This window comes from Scleropages formosus, chromosome 3, assembly GCF_900964775.1.
Source record: "Scleropages formosus chromosome 3, fSclFor1.1, whole genome shotgun sequence".
In the NCBI taxonomy this organism is placed as follows: domain Eukaryota; kingdom Metazoa; phylum Chordata; class Actinopteri; order Osteoglossiformes; family Osteoglossidae; genus Scleropages; species Scleropages formosus.
This window is the reverse complement of record NC_041808.1, coordinates 30483571-30498900: the sequence shown is the minus strand read 5'-3', so window position 1 is coordinate 30498900 and position 15330 is coordinate 30483571. Positions and strand designations below refer to the sequence as shown.

At 41.8% G+C, this 15330-nt stretch overlaps 1 protein-coding gene across 10 annotated transcripts in view; it reads right to left on the bottom strand.

The window, feature by feature from the left end:
• Window positions 1–5708: 5708 nt before the first annotated feature.
• Window positions 5709–15330, bottom strand: part of LOC108925945 (protein phosphatase 1 regulatory subunit 29-like) — a 71435-nt gene continuing 61813 nt past the window's right edge. For 6 of the 10 annotated variants that reach the window (XM_018738320.2, XM_018738317.2, XM_018738319.2 and 3 more), the window contains 3 exons: window positions 11079–14067; window positions 10834–10922; window positions 5709–8364 (listed from right to left, as the gene is read on the bottom strand). In XM_018738320.2, coding sequence (XP_018593836.1) covers window positions 8325–8364; window positions 10834–10922; window positions 11079–13754 — 2805 coding nt within the window. In that variant the 5' untranslated portion in view covers window positions 13755–14067 and the 3' untranslated portion in view covers window positions 5709–8324. Of the gene's footprint in view, window positions 9554–10833; window positions 14068–15330 lie in introns of those variants that run through there. The other 4 variants (XM_018738324.2, XM_018738323.2, XM_018738325.2 and 1 more) reach the window with 4 other exon arrangements.

Sequence of the window (15330 nt, the reverse complement as noted above, 5' to 3'; positions counted from 1 at the left end):
TACATTCATTCATTCAGCAGACGCTTTTGTCCAAAGTGACGTACATCTCAGCAAAAGTACAATTTATGCATTACATTATCATAAGTGTTTTCTATCATTATTAAAGATATTTGTCAAAGCTGCTTGGCGATTTCGGGATGGGCTTGGGTTGGGGGTGTGGTAACTCGGCAGGTTCAGCCGGTGCCTGCTGTATGCGCAATCTGGGGTTTGAGCCCTGCCTGGGGTGCCTTGAGACGGAGTGGTCCCCTCTCCCCTCGGCCCCGCACCCTGTGTTGCCAGGTAGGTTCCGGCTCGGCATGACACCGTTTAGGATAAGTGGTTGTAGAAGTTGGCTGGTTGGGATGGGCCGGGAACTGAATACAATGTTTTCCATGAGGTATAGTGGAAAATAGGCTCCCGCGAGCTGCCATTATGTTATGCATCCCCTTTTAGTTAACTGATTAAGGGTGGATACTGGGGTATGTTTACTTGCATTATTTAGACATCATTTCTTTCAAAATTGTTGTGGTCATTGGACATTCAAATTCTCATCTGAAATATTCTCATGTTTTGTGGCCCTTGTTGCCCTGGCACAATCTATCCATTGTATAGCTATGTTGATACATTGCAAGTGAGTAAGTGAAGACGTTTCTCAGATGTGGATCTTGACACTACATCTGGTGGCCATATCAGCGCAGTGCTGAAGGAGAGGAAATGCACACTGAAGCTACTTGACTCAGACTGCTCATGCTCTGCTGTGCTGAAGTGAAATCTTAGCAGGGAACTCAGACAGCAGCAACTCGTGCTCCAGGTGGATAACAAAAATAAGGAACATAACAGCACATTCAAATCTTGCAGTGGAGAGACCACGGAGAAGAGGTTAAGGAGGGGAAGGGTGTGGTGGCGTTGCCAGAAGAGAGCGAGAACAAGAGATCCAGATAAACAGAGTGTGGAAAAAAGCAAGTGAGTTCTAAACAGTTTCGTGTTTTTTTTTTTTTTGACAAAAGTTATTGTAGGTTATCGCATATCTTTGGCACATAGGATGAAAGCCCTCAATGTCAATAAATCCTTCACGAATGAGGCTGTGAAAACGAAGGGGGGATGAATCAAACCTCAGAGGGAACGGGGTGAATTGGAATAAAATGAGAAAGTGAGAGGCATAAAGAGAAGAAAGTCAGCTGGAGAAATGGAGAATCGATGAGAGTGGGATTTGGCGAGAGGGATGAGGTAAGTAGAACGAAAACTGAGAACAGGAGATTCTGTAGGACGTTCGTGTGAGCGTGCATTTTCAGTCACCTGTCACTAAAACCAGCACTGTTTAAGGGATCAAATTTAGTGAGGATTTTGAGGATATGTAAAGATGAAAAAATTCTGAGAACGGATGGCAAAGTAGAGAAGTGAACAGAACACAAGTGAAATCATGGGATCGCAAACCTAAGGTCACTGCTGATGAGTTCAGAAAGAAGACTGCTTCAGTTTTCCCATTGACTGGCAGATGTCAGACCTCATGACCTGGAGTGAAACATTGTGGACATGACCAACTTGACTGTTTTCAACACACACCACGTTGTTCGCTCTGCAGCCACCGCATTTTGACAGCAGCTTGTTTAGTAGATGAACATATCTGTGAATGCTCTGATGAAAACTGTGCCACTCCTGTCCGTAATGCCTGAGTACAAGTTGCGCGACCCAACGGAGGTGGTTAAGCCGGCAGGGGAAATTGAAAAAGGACAAGGAGAAATCACTGTACTACTGAGTAAGAGGACAGATGGGGAGTCTTACTGAAGGAACTGAAGGCACACATGGATTGATCTGAAGTCAGTCAGTGAGCATCTGTCCGTTTGCCGGGATCCATCTATAAAACAGAGGAAGCCCACCATGAAAGGAGCAATGCCAAATCGACACGTTAATAGGGATTCTCTCAAAAACCAAGCAACGGACTGCTCCCATTTCACAGTGAGATGAGCAGTGCGGCTACAAAATAGGGATACCTTATTACGATAACACAATCAATCAAATCAAAACAACTACAACTGTAATCACTTGGATTGATCCCCAGTCTGTGGCTTGGACCAACTGATACATTTGCACATTTAAAGGACATAATTGCCGCTTATCATAACTAGTTAATTGATCCAAAGCCCGCAAGGCAATACTAGGTACATATAAACACTGCAGATGTTTCATCAGCAAGGACCAGTTAGAATAACTGCTCTGTAGTGAGTAACAATGTTAACACTGCTTTGTTAGTGAATTGCCCCAATGTAACTGTCAGCAACACTGTCAGACCTCTTCCCTTTTGTGGATATATGTGCAAACATGTATAAGTACATATTTTATATTGAAACATTCACCCATATAAGGTATGCTGGCACACGTAGATTAACCGTGTGAATGAACGACCCTGAAGTGCGGGATTTCGCCAGAAAAAAGGAGCTGGTTGCTGAAATATGAACCTGCCTTGCTTTCTAATGACTGGGCCACAGACACATTGGAGTGAATGTTTCTCCCTATCTTGCTCGATTCAGCAACAATTTTGTAACGTACACCTCCTTCTCATTGATTTATCTCAGTCATTATTGCACTTTGACATGTTTAATAAAGGAAATTAATGTAGCCCTTTACTGAAACAACTGCTGATCAACAGTTTTTTACCAGATAATTACCTTTGTATTAAAATCAGAGCGGAAAAGCAAACTATATGGGCCAAATGCAAACATGAATGTCCACAATTCTAAATATAGCAATGTACAATATATAGCAATATAAAAATGGATAATTACACAAACAAATATACAATCTGTTATTTCCCATCTAACAAGATTTTTATTCCTTTGCACGTTGCCTTTTGATGTACTCCAAATGCCAAAGGGAGCTTTTCTTAATGTTTTTTTTTCTTCATTGACAGTGAAATGTTATAAAACTTGTCTTCTGCTCACACAGTAGTTTCCTTTGCTGCATTACAGTTCACCTCTGTTTATCTTGTGTTTTTTTAAGACAGTGTGTTTCATGCAGTTGTTAAATGTTAAACACAAAGATTCACTAGGGTCATCAGTGGAATTGTTACTTTTCTGTGATTATGACACTGTTCCTATGCAACTGTACTTCTGCATTTTATACAGCTTAATACTTTAGAAGAGCAACTCATTTTAAAAAAACCTTCCCCAGCAGGATACCTGGAGCCATTGCTCTTGAGATGATACTGTATGTGAATATGCTGAACCTTGACTCTTCTACTTAAAGAACCATACAATGGACCTTCTCCATCTCCTTCTATTCGCTTTGACAGGGGACAATGCATGACCATACACTGAAGACCAAATTTAAGAAACACATATAGTATTTATTGAGAAGCACGAACAACCCCAAAACAAGGGAAACATATTCAGCCTCATCAAAAGCTTTTTATCACAGAAAGAGGGGCGTCTGCCATGAACAAATGTCTTGGATTAACTGAATGGGGACTTATGGATTCAGCCATGCTTCTCAACTCAACATGCCAAATCAATTCACTGATGCACCACTGCATCATAGCTTATATTAGTATGGGCAGTGCTGCAAGACTGCCCTCCACTACTCCAAGTGCATTTGCTATTTTAAGTCCTGATTTGAAAGCTATGAGACTTCCAAAATTAAAGATCCAAATCATGGCAGTAATATATGCTGCCTTTGTCATTTTCTTTTCTCAGCAACTACTCAATTTTACCCACATGTACAAACAGATATTTTACTATAACAACTGAGGTTAAGTACTAGAGCTGAAGGACCTTGTTCCTTTAGCGCACTTTACATTCCCTCTCACCTCCACACAAGTTGAACTGCACGTATGCAAGGGACAAGGCGGTATACTTGGGGAGTATCAGTGGTGTTCAGTTTTGTCTTCAGTCACACTGCCGGGATGATTTTATTTTCAGCACGTGAGGTTGATCATTCTCCACCATGGAGAGCTATTGAGAAAGAAAGACAACTCCAATGTTAATTTTTCATTACAAATTTATTGCAAATATAGAAATAGATCTTTTTGTACAGAAATTGGGAGGAGAAAGTTGAATGTTATAAAAAAAAGAATATAGCAAGCAAACCAAATTTAGTGACTTTATTTTTTCTTAGAACAGAAGTTTTTTTTTTTTTGGAAATTTGTAACAAAGATTAGAATAAAGAAAAAAACACAGTTCATGTAATAGATTCATTAAAAAAAAATCAACTGGCTCTTCTCATCCCTTGACAAAGTTTTAATGATCTTTTTCAGCTTCACTTTCATCTCTTCTTCTAGGTTAAAGGCCATAGCTTTGCCATGGAAAAGCTTATTATGGAGAGAAAGTAAGTCTATTACCCTTATATTACTGCTTAACAACTTAATTTCACCAGTTGATTTTTCTTGTCTGAACACAATATAAAATTACAGGTACTATGGACAAAAGTAGCATCCAGACTGTGTTGGACACCGCATGGTAATCGAAGGAGATTAATGCCAATTCAGTATAGGGGCTCAAAGAGCTCATCCAAGGAACAGGCTTTTCGAAAAACTGGGACTGGACTTTTTGCTCAGTGATTTATGACTGGACAGCCACACTCACATGTAGGTTGTACTAGCTGGACAGTGCTCAGGTTTTATTTTTTTTTTCATTAAAGTTACTGCCAGTGACCACATGTGCATCACTGCTTATGGATTCAGAAAGAAAATAAATCATATTCAACATCGAAAAAAAAAGTTGAGGCTTAGTGCATGTAGCTATATGTCATGGTAGTCTAACATTTAACCTGATGCAAAACATTTTATTTGGATTTGCCACTTGACATAATGACACTGCTGTTTTTTGATTTTGCAGCAAAATGGATATCTCTGCTATATCTCAGTGTAAAATGGGGGTATTGCTGAAAGCTACAATTTGAATATTATGTAACAGAATATTATATGTAACAGAATAACGAAAGATATACGATTACTCTTAGAACCTTTCACTAATGAAATCTGCCCTATGAAGTACACAATGATCACTGCAAAGAATTAAGTGGAACTGATAATTAAAACATTTTTAACCCCCAGTTTTTCAGCTGCTCAAAATGAAGCAGAACTTTCTGAAACTGATCGACGTTCTAATCAAAGTGAAGATAATGAAAATATAAAACTGAAATCTGAAAAACCTATTCTAAAGACAGATATGTAGAATGCCATTAATTTCAATATTAGTAATATGGTCAAATATATATATATATATGTAAATATACTCCTTTATTTATATAGCATAGTATTACCCCCAGAGTTCTGGTAAATTAGATTCTCCAGAATTTTGTCAAATTGATGTTGTTGAGGAAGTACTCCCAGCTTAAACAGATTTACAATGATAACTGATTTAAAAATCATTTTACAAGGCAAGACAATAAGATGGAACCCAGGAGTACTTGATCCCAAATTTAGCTTTGTCATTGCCTAAATTTTTGTCCCAGTTTTCACATCTGCTTACATTTCATATAAATTCTTTCAATTACAACAGTGACATATAAAATACAATATTTAGAATTGATAATTATAATTGTTGGATGCAAAGCATGGAAAAATAAACAGAAAAAAGAAATCTAATCCTAAACCTCAAAAGAACAAATATCTGACAAATATTGTAGTTCCTATTGTTTAATTCTTGACACACATCCACCCATAATACACAACAATATATATTTTTTCATTTGAAAAATACAGGAAATCATGCAAATATAACATTTGTTTTTTTAATGTTTTTTTTTTCTTACTTTTTAATACAGATCACTGTGTATCCCTAACCCATCCAAAAACTTCCCTTCCCTGAAGCATCTCACCCCAAAAGAAAAATAAGAACAATGACATACAGATCGAGCTCGGTAAAAAAGTCATATGTTATTTAAGTGTACAAAATTCACAGATTGTTGTATTTGTTTCCCAAGTCTTTGTAACAAGAACTCAAAGACTAAAAAAATTAGATGGGAGAAAATCTAACTAAACAAAATAAAAAACAAAACATTTTCCTATATTTGATAAAAATCTACCGTTGGCAACACATCCCACATTTTGGCACGTAATATTTCAGTAAGCAAGCTCAACCAAGCCGGGCGAAGTTCCAAAACTAAAATTTGCTTCTTAATGATAACTGTTCTCAATAGACACATATATATTTGTGTGTACATAAAAGGGGTGGTTTACAAATGCAAACAAGGGCAGTTAGTCCCAAGCAAACCATTTCTTAGCCTTATTCTAGTAATGTAGCCTCCTCCACGACCTGCTATACGGCAGTGCGTGAATCATGGAAATCAACAAGCGAGTGCAATGAAAGGAAAAGCACAAAAGGAAAAGAATTTTCTTCAAACTGCCTTGTTGAAACACCCCCGGAAACACCTACATTTCCATGTCATTTCTCTTATGATGCCTCTAAAAACAGCTAATGTAAATCAAAAGACTGCAAAAACAGTAGAAACTCTGAAGGCTGTACCTGCCTTTTCTTATTAATTGCCGCAGTAATTAGGGTTTTGTTTAAAATCCTCAGTGCTCCTTTCTTTCAGTCTGTCAATATGCTGCTCAAAGTTAAAACTGGCTGAACCTTAAATCACATCTTTGTGGCCAAACAGCCCATTAAAAAAATCAACATGTGCTTTTTTCCGATCCGCTTCCGTCAAACAGAATGCGTCTGAACCACGCTAATGTGAAAATTCCACGCTAATGCAAGTCCCATCAGAACCAGGCTCCACTGTTAGTACACTTAACCACAGGTATGATCATACGCTCTTCCAACGAAGAAGGCTTCTCTCGTGGTTAGAGAAGGGACTTAGTTAAAGAACCAAAAATTTAGCAAGAAACCTGAAGTAGTGTGAACGAGAGAAGGCGCCAGTGAGTAACAGGGGTATCAGCTGTCACTTTCTAATTGAAGGTTTGAATTCTGCGCCGTCTGTAGAACCTTCAGTTCTACTTACATTGAATTACTCCGGTACAAATTACCCAGCTGTTCAAATGGGCAAATAACTAAGTTTAGTCCATATACCTAACATTGTAAGTGACTTTGGGGGGACTAAATGAACGAGTAATCATAAAGATGATTTTGTGTGTTGTATGAATACTTCTAACTACTAAAAGGGGAATCCTGCAAATGTCACACAGATTTGTGGTCATTATGAAGAAATATGTAATACGCACAATTAATGAGAGACATTAGGGTGTTTTCAAAACGTAGTGTATTCGTTGCACCAAATTAGACACATGGCACACAAATGGACACATTGAAACCACATATATTAAGTGGCACGACACAAATTGGATTGATTCATATGGATTGATGATTTTCACTCGGGCAATAGGTATCACCTGTCAGTGCACAGGGTCCAACTTGTAGGCCCCAGTAATTAATGAGCACAACACCATTGGGAAAAAAAGAATCTTTCTTGTTCTGTTAGGCATTTCATAATTTCAATAAATTTTCCAACTTTTCTCCCTTTGTTACATCTCTCTTCTTCTTTTCCTTCCCAACCTCCCCCTCATCTTTCAAATGTCAAAGGCTCCATTACATCATACTTAACCACCTTTCATGTGTCAGATTAAATGTCACACCATCCCTGTCCCCTGTCACATTCCTTTTCTTTCTTTTCATTGTTCACCCATTTCTCTTCTTCTCTTCTACCTATATATCCACGTATAAATGTTATTTTACCTTGAGTCAGATGACAGATGGAAAGCTGGATCTTGAGTTAATCCAGTTAAGGAGACCCTATGTTGAAAACTGCACTCAGGACATCCTTTACTGGAGCCCCATTTTTTTTGTCCTTTAACAATCTCTGAGCTCGTGCAAATCCAGCACTTGATTCTGCTCATGTCTGACAGTTCCTTCTCTCAGTGATTCAATGACAAAATAAACCTGTCTAACGTAAACAGGAAAAAGAGTAAGCCACGGATAGAAAAAAAAAAAAAAAAAAAAAAGATTACTTGGTAGTAACTTTCAACTCAAGGTGAAAACTTTAAGGCACTGCAGAAAACAGCATTCCTTTTCAAGCAAGCTTTTGCTTCTGATTCCCACCTACATTTTTCAATGGGTACAAAGAATACAGGCCAGTAAATTGGATGTCACTTAGACAAGCTTAAGGTCAAAACTGTTGCCGCAATCCTAATATTAGAAAATACATCTACAGGAAACACCCAGTGCCCCTTGGGAAATATTTTGAGGCAGTCTCCTGAAATACATATGCAACTTAAAAGTCAGCTGGTGAGATCTGAGGGTTTTAAATTATGAGTAAAGATATCGGTATACATAAGTGTAAAGCTGACAGCGAGCCTTCAGAGCCAGTGTTTACCGGAAATTGATGCCTCCATTACAGATTTACAGTAGCTGTCAGTGGGGGTATGGCCACATCCACCCTTTCTCCTGGACACTGTAAAGTGCAGAGGAAGGACAGAATCACTGAAACGGAAAGTTCCTGGCGAGGTGCTCTACTACAAATTCAAGATGTTTCTAGGTGTGTTTAAAAAATTGTTGCTTCGATTGTGTGGTAGTTATTGTATTCTGCAACTGTCCCAGTCAATTGTTTTCATAAAAGGTTCCAAAGCAATAAGAGGGATAAAGAGCTCAGGAACCGCGAGAACCACCGTAAGAAATTAATCCACTTTGCGTCCGTGACAGTGCTGAAAGCTCAAAATGGTTAATGTCACGCAATCCCAATGTCTCTCGCTGCTTCATCTGTGACTCAATCCTTTTATGACACATGTGGTGAGGCCAGCTCTGTTCTCTCACACATACTTTTCGTACCTGAACATGGAACTGACCCTGAATGCAATCTGAACCACCCCTCCTTTCTAACACTGGTCGATTGCATGCACACAAATATTGCCCATACTACGGAACAAACCCTTTCCTAGCAACACAGAATTAGCTGATTAAAACTCTATGTGATCCAGTACTGGATACTTAGTTCTGTCGATACTGATTTAACTATAGGTTTAAAAAATGACTGTAGCTGTTACACCTGTCCTAGGAAAAAAAGGTATTGAACTCAAATTCTAGGCCATCCATGAGTTGCCTGCATCATTTGCCCACCAGAATACTGACAGCTGCTATGTTCAGCAAGACCTCCCAAGGGGAAACCAGTAAAAAACAGAAGGTCTGGACCTTTTTCATTCAGCAAGCACCTTGACCTCAGCATGAAGCCTATCCTTTTAGAGATTAACTTTTGCAATTTTTCCTCCCAAGACCAATGCAGCAGTGCCTACGTTATATTTGCCACTTATTAAACATTGTCTTCTTGAAGAAACAATGCAAATAGGCCCCCAGTGAGGCTGCACAGTACCTTTGGTTGAAGGGATTGGCCCATGGAACTAAGGTTCAGTACCACCATTTTAAACGATCAAAAAACCAAGCTGATATCAGAAGCAATTGGTCCTGAATTTCTTTTATGCTTGTCTCTTCGCTAAATAAAGTAAAAATAAAGCAGGAGGGAGGTAACAGAGGTTTCACATGTATTCCGTGTATCTGTTTCACAGACGTGTCATTGCGTTTTCCCCTCCACTCAGTCACCTTAGTCACCGCTTTTCCTGGAAGGAGCACTTTATAAGACCGTTTGCTTTCTGTAAACGTAGAAAGGAAATTCAGTCTTTGTTTTTTTATAAGAACAAGTGTGTGTATGTGTGTGTGTGTGTGTGTGTGTGTGTGTGTGTATGACTATGTTTTATGTCCTTTGTCTGAGGTTGGCATGAGTCACAGTAAGCCTCCGGTTGCAGCTCCTACTGGAGTCTGGAAATGCAGACTAATCTTTTCATTTGTGTGTTTGTTTTTCCCAGCAAAACACAGTGGTCTTTGAGTGTGCATACTGTATACAGTACTGTACTGTACAATGTATCTATGTAAACTGAAATGTTTTTCTGTCCCAATAATTAATGAACACATGAGAGGCTAAAGGACTTTCGATAACCAAAAAGGCTATATGAAAACAAAAATCAAATTACTAATCAATAATTCCACTTAACTAAATGCAGAGTAGATATATAAAAAGGTGAAAACTAATTTTATAAATTCATGAAATGAAAAAAGTGTTAAATTTACATTTCTGTGCTGAAATCAACTTTAAAATAATTAAAGTTTAGGAAACAAAATTAGACAAAATTTATACACTAATAGCTTTGGAGCAAGCAATTTTACATGTTTCTCGAATAAAATGCTTGTGCACTGAGTGTGAGAATGCAGGTGTCCTGTTCAACAGAATTTTTTGTGTGCCTTTTTCCCTGGTTTCTCATTGCCTGGGTTTAGACAAAAAGGAGACACAGGCACAGGCTGCATATAGTTTCACTCCTTTCTGGACACCGCTGCCCTAGATTATGGTGTGAGATTCTGCCCAGAGCTAACGGAGACCTGAATTCCCCAGTTTATGCTTTAAAGGCAGGTTTTTCATGACACACTTAACTGAAATTTAAATCTCATCACTGCTCTCAGCACTTGTGAGGCCAGAGGTGGAAGCTGAGCAAGACTGCTTTATCTGAAATGGAGTTCGTGTATTGTCCAGGCCAGGCACATCATACACGACCTGCACATAGTGCCCTGCGTACATTAAAAAATTTCTTCTAAGATCTGCCAACATTGGTTGCAGACCTAAAGTGCCCAGGCCTATCGCTCATACAACCTGTAGTATGTCATATTCATAAATGTTCATACAGTAACCTAGGTAACTAATTTCTGACTAAGTGATATGACTGATTTCCTTCCAGTGCCAAGTAAAAGTATAGGCAGAAAACATGAAAGAAAGTGGTAATATTAGAATTAGCACATAGTCTTGCCTTGCATTGTTAGCTTGTGCCATGTCTCTTTACACTTATCAGTTCCAGTTGCTCTCTGATTTTTCTTTAACACTTACCGGACAAACCTGCGTGACGTTGAAATTTTAGACCTACTTTGATCAGCATACCACCCTTCATCCCATCCCCATCTGTGGTTGGTCAGGGCCTAGAGAGGATCAAAGTCTCAGCCAATGGAGGAGTCTGCTGTTTCCTAACAAGATTCCCTTCCATGGCTCACTACCCCTCACAGCTTCTGCTGAGCAGAGACACCCTTCCAGTAGTCGAGGATGTCATGCAGATCCTCACCCTTGGCAAACTGTACCTTCTTACGCAGGGCGTTCCCCGCCGTCACGTAGCAGGCCTCCTCCCGAGGGGTCTTCCGGTAGGGTCGGAAGCGCTCCCAGATCCTAAGCGTGTTCTCAGTGGAGTACTCAGGGCTGGAGGAGTAGCCAGAGAAGTTGTGGTGACGAGGTGAGAGTTGGGAGTAGGAGGTAGCGTCTCTCTTGGCACGGGTAAGGGGATTGAGAAAGGAGGCTTTCTGGGTGGGAGAGTTGGCAGAACCCTCATAGTAGAGGGCTGGGACAGAGTGACGGTGCTCGGCGCAGGGGAAGTCCGAATGCGCCTCCGTCTGTGGTTGATCACCTGGGCCTACACCAGCTTCACCACTGCTGCTGCCACCGCCACTGCCAGCACTCCCACCTCCCCCAGACCCCACCAGGGGAAGTCTGTCTAGGGGCTCCCCGCACCCTACTGGGCTACCCTTCTCCTGATAATGACATGGGTCCATGCTCCGGGGATCAGGGACATCTAGGCTAAAGACGCGGGCACTCTTCACAGAGCCACTAGAGGAGACACTACATTGCTTCTTGGCAGACCCCATAACCACCACTGCTGCATCTGCACTCAAGTGCCTCTGCAAAGGCCGGACTGCTGTGGCAGGTGGAGGGGGGCGATAAGGAGGGGAGAGAAAGCCACCACCACTGATCCCTGGCCTTTCTGAGTGAGGCAGGGAAAAGGGAAGAGGAGGTGGCGGTGGAATTTTTGGAGAAGCTAAGATCTGACAAGTTTCAGTAATGCCAGATGACATGGGGATGTGGCCCCTGGTCAAAGGAGATGTGCAAGTTGGAGGGGGGGACGTGGGACTTGTTACTGTGGAGGCAGCCACAGCAGCCGCAGCTGCCACAGCTGCAGAGTCCAGCTTAAGAGCATCAATGCAGTTGTTGATGATCTGGTTGACTTTGTCCACCTCCATGGCAATAGTGGAGATTTCTGATGCAGAACCTCGGCCATCATCATCCGAGTCCTCACCAATGTCGGACACCTCATCTTCTTGTAAACTATCATCTCCCATGCCTGGCAGTCCACCGTCTCTACTTCTGTCCTCCCCAGACACAGAAGTTCTCACATCCATGTAGTTCCCTTTATTTGAGGCCATGGCTTCAGAAAAAGCAGTGACCATCTTCTCCACCTGGGGAATGGAAGAGAGGCGGGAAGAGCTTGTGGCAGTTGAGCCATGCAGCATCCCAGTGCTAGATGAGGCTGAGGGTGGAAGCTTGCTGTGGTGGTGCTGGTGGTGCTCATGAAGCTTCTGTACAGCTGAAGGGTCGCTAGCTGCGGCAGCTGCAGCTGCCTCTGGCCCATATCGCATCTCCAGAATAGTCTTCTTGACACAAATGGAGTTTTGCTTCTCCTCTTGCATGCGGCGTTTGCGCAAACAATAGTAGACCAGTCCTAGCACGATAAGCATTCCAAAGAGGCAACCCAGGATAGTCATTATGTAGTGAGTAGTGGTGGAAGGAGTGGGTCTTATGTTGTCTGAATTCAGCATACGTGTAGCAAAGGACAGGCATGTGTGATTGTAACGCTGGGAAGCACGAATTGAGGCCACACAAAATGTATAGTTAGTGTGGGCCTTGAGATTGCTCAGGGTTACAATTTCCTTCTTATTTTTAAGGTTCATGACATCAGACACATAGCTGTTGTTGTACTGCACCAGGATGTACATCTTGCTGTAGGGTCTGGGGATTTGGACCAACAAGGAGGCTGTGGTCAATGAAACACGCTGAAGCTTGATACTAGGGCTGTAGCTGGAGTCAGCAGAAGAAGAGGTGGTAGGCTGGTGAAAAGGTCCAACACGGTCTGACATGTCTGGCCCTACGCCTGAGGATTCAGAATCTGGGGGTAGTGAAGTTATCCCGGTAATGAAAATGCCGTCCCGGCACATTGATGACAGAATGGTGCGGGCATTTCGCCCATGACCGGCAACAGGACTCAGCAGAGGGAAGCCAAAGAACTCCCGAGGGGTCTCACACTGCAGCCGATCGTAGGTGTGGGTCACGTTGTTGAAGGCTTCAAGCCAGGTGAGGAAACTATAGAGCTCGCAGTTGCAGTGGAAAGGATTTCCAGCCAGCTCACACACCATCAGTCGGCTGAGGCTGGTGAAGGTGGAGGCATCCAAGCGTGCCAGCTTGTTGGAGGATAAGTCCAGGCTGCTGAGGCTAGGGCATTCCCAGAAGGCATTATAAGCAACGGCCTCAATGAGGTTGTGCTGCAGGTAGAGGCACTGCATGCGCCCCAGGCCCCGAAGCATGCCCTCCGTCAGATTGGTCAACTTGTTGTAGCCCAGCTGCAAAACCTGCAGGTTGGCCTGCCCTGCAAAGGCTCCATCCTCTATGTAGGAAATTTCATTCTTGGTGAGATTTAGATCGGTCAGGTTAGTGAAGCGACTCAGTGAAGCGAACAGGACAGCTTTCAGCTTGTTCTCATTGAGGCGCAAGTCATGCACTGTGTTGTTGATGTGCTGGGGGATAGTCTCATAGGGGGGCTGGTTCTGGCTGCAGATGGCCAACCACACATAGCCCTTGTCCCCCTCTATAAGCCAGCAGTCACCCTGCACCAGCACCGGCAGCCTCAAGAGTATAAGAAGTGGGAGTAGGGAGAAGAGAAGTGTTGAGATGGAAGGACAAGGATGGGCAGACAAAGGGAAGAAGATCTTCATGATGGAAACAAAACTGTGTGAGAGTTGGGGGAAGGAAAAGAATTTTGTTTTTGGGCTTGGGTTTAACTCAGGGAGTATCAAAGGGGCACAGATTCAGAAAATAGGTAATGGTGACAGTGTCAAGGGGCCAAGTATGTCTGGAGAGAAGAGCTTTTCAGTTGCAATCACAACTTTAAGTGCAGCAAGGCAGTCAGCACAGTCCCCATTCCGGGTCATTCCATGGCAGGCTACGCTCTGCAGCACAGGGCCTCCTCATGGTGTCTCTTTTTTCACCTGTTCTTCTTCCCAGGAAGGGGAGAACAATGCAGAGACCCTGTGAAAGGGGGACCGTGAGAAAAAAGTGCTGTTATACATGTTAATCATAGAGCACATCACACAAATGATCGCTCTTGGGCAGAAATTAAACCAAGTCTTACACCTATTCTGCAATTACAGCAATAACAAGGTGATTTATTGAGAGCATGATAGATGGGTCCTTTGGGCATCAGGCTGTAATCTGGTACAAACTACAGTCCTGCATTTATTAAATTTAAACTTTTTCAAATAAAAGAAACAGATTCATCAATACAGGACAGCTATTTTTATTAAGCATCATCCAAAGTATTTTAGTGCATGTACTCTTCATAATGGAAAATGACCATTCTTATTAGGATAACCTACAGTGAAGCAATAAACAGGGTATACTGTTACCACATGTTGGTCAATATCTTATAAGATACGAAGAATCACTTCCGTAATCTTTATACCCGTGTAATTGAAATCTTGCACACATGATTTAAAATGTACTGCTTGACCAAGGGGGATGCGGTGGCGCAGTGGGTTGGATCACAGTCCTGCTCTCTGGTGGGCCTGGGGTTCAAGTCCCACTGGGGGTGCCTTGCGACGGACTGGCGTCCCGTCCTTGGTGTGTCCCCTCCGGCCTTACACCCTGTGGGCTCCGGTTCCCCGCAATCCTGTATGGGATGAGCGGTTCTGAAAGTGTGTGTGTGCTTGAACAAGACTAAATGTGGATTATTTTCTACTCTAGACTAGCACTGCTGATTTTCAAAAGTCTTTATCTGTTACTTAAATCGTAGCTGATGTTTATGTTTTTCTCCAAAATCTGGGGCTTTCAATTTGATTCCTAGAGTTTTACACAGATGATATGTCAAATAACATATACAGGTCCCTTTTCTTTGGTTGTTTGTTGTATAAACAACAATATAGAACGGAATATGGTTTTTCAGTTTTACTTACCACAGTGCGTGGGGGCAGTCCTTAGTCAATGGAAAATGGAATAGTGTGCATATTTAAGCAGTGCAAAGTTTGGACATATGAAAAACATGAAAAATGGTCTCCATAATAGTCCTCTGACAACACCCCCAACAGACTGTCCAACCCAGAGCTCAAACATTATTTTGGTTATTGCAACAAAACGTGTTACTTTGCTGCCAAAGGCAATGTTAGCAATCATGGACAGATGTCATTTGTCCTCATGCCATTTACCTGTCCAACTGACTTCCAAATGTAGGGATTATTTACTTTGATATGGGGCTGAGAGCTGATGCTGTGAAATTATTTGTCCAGTACAGTGTAC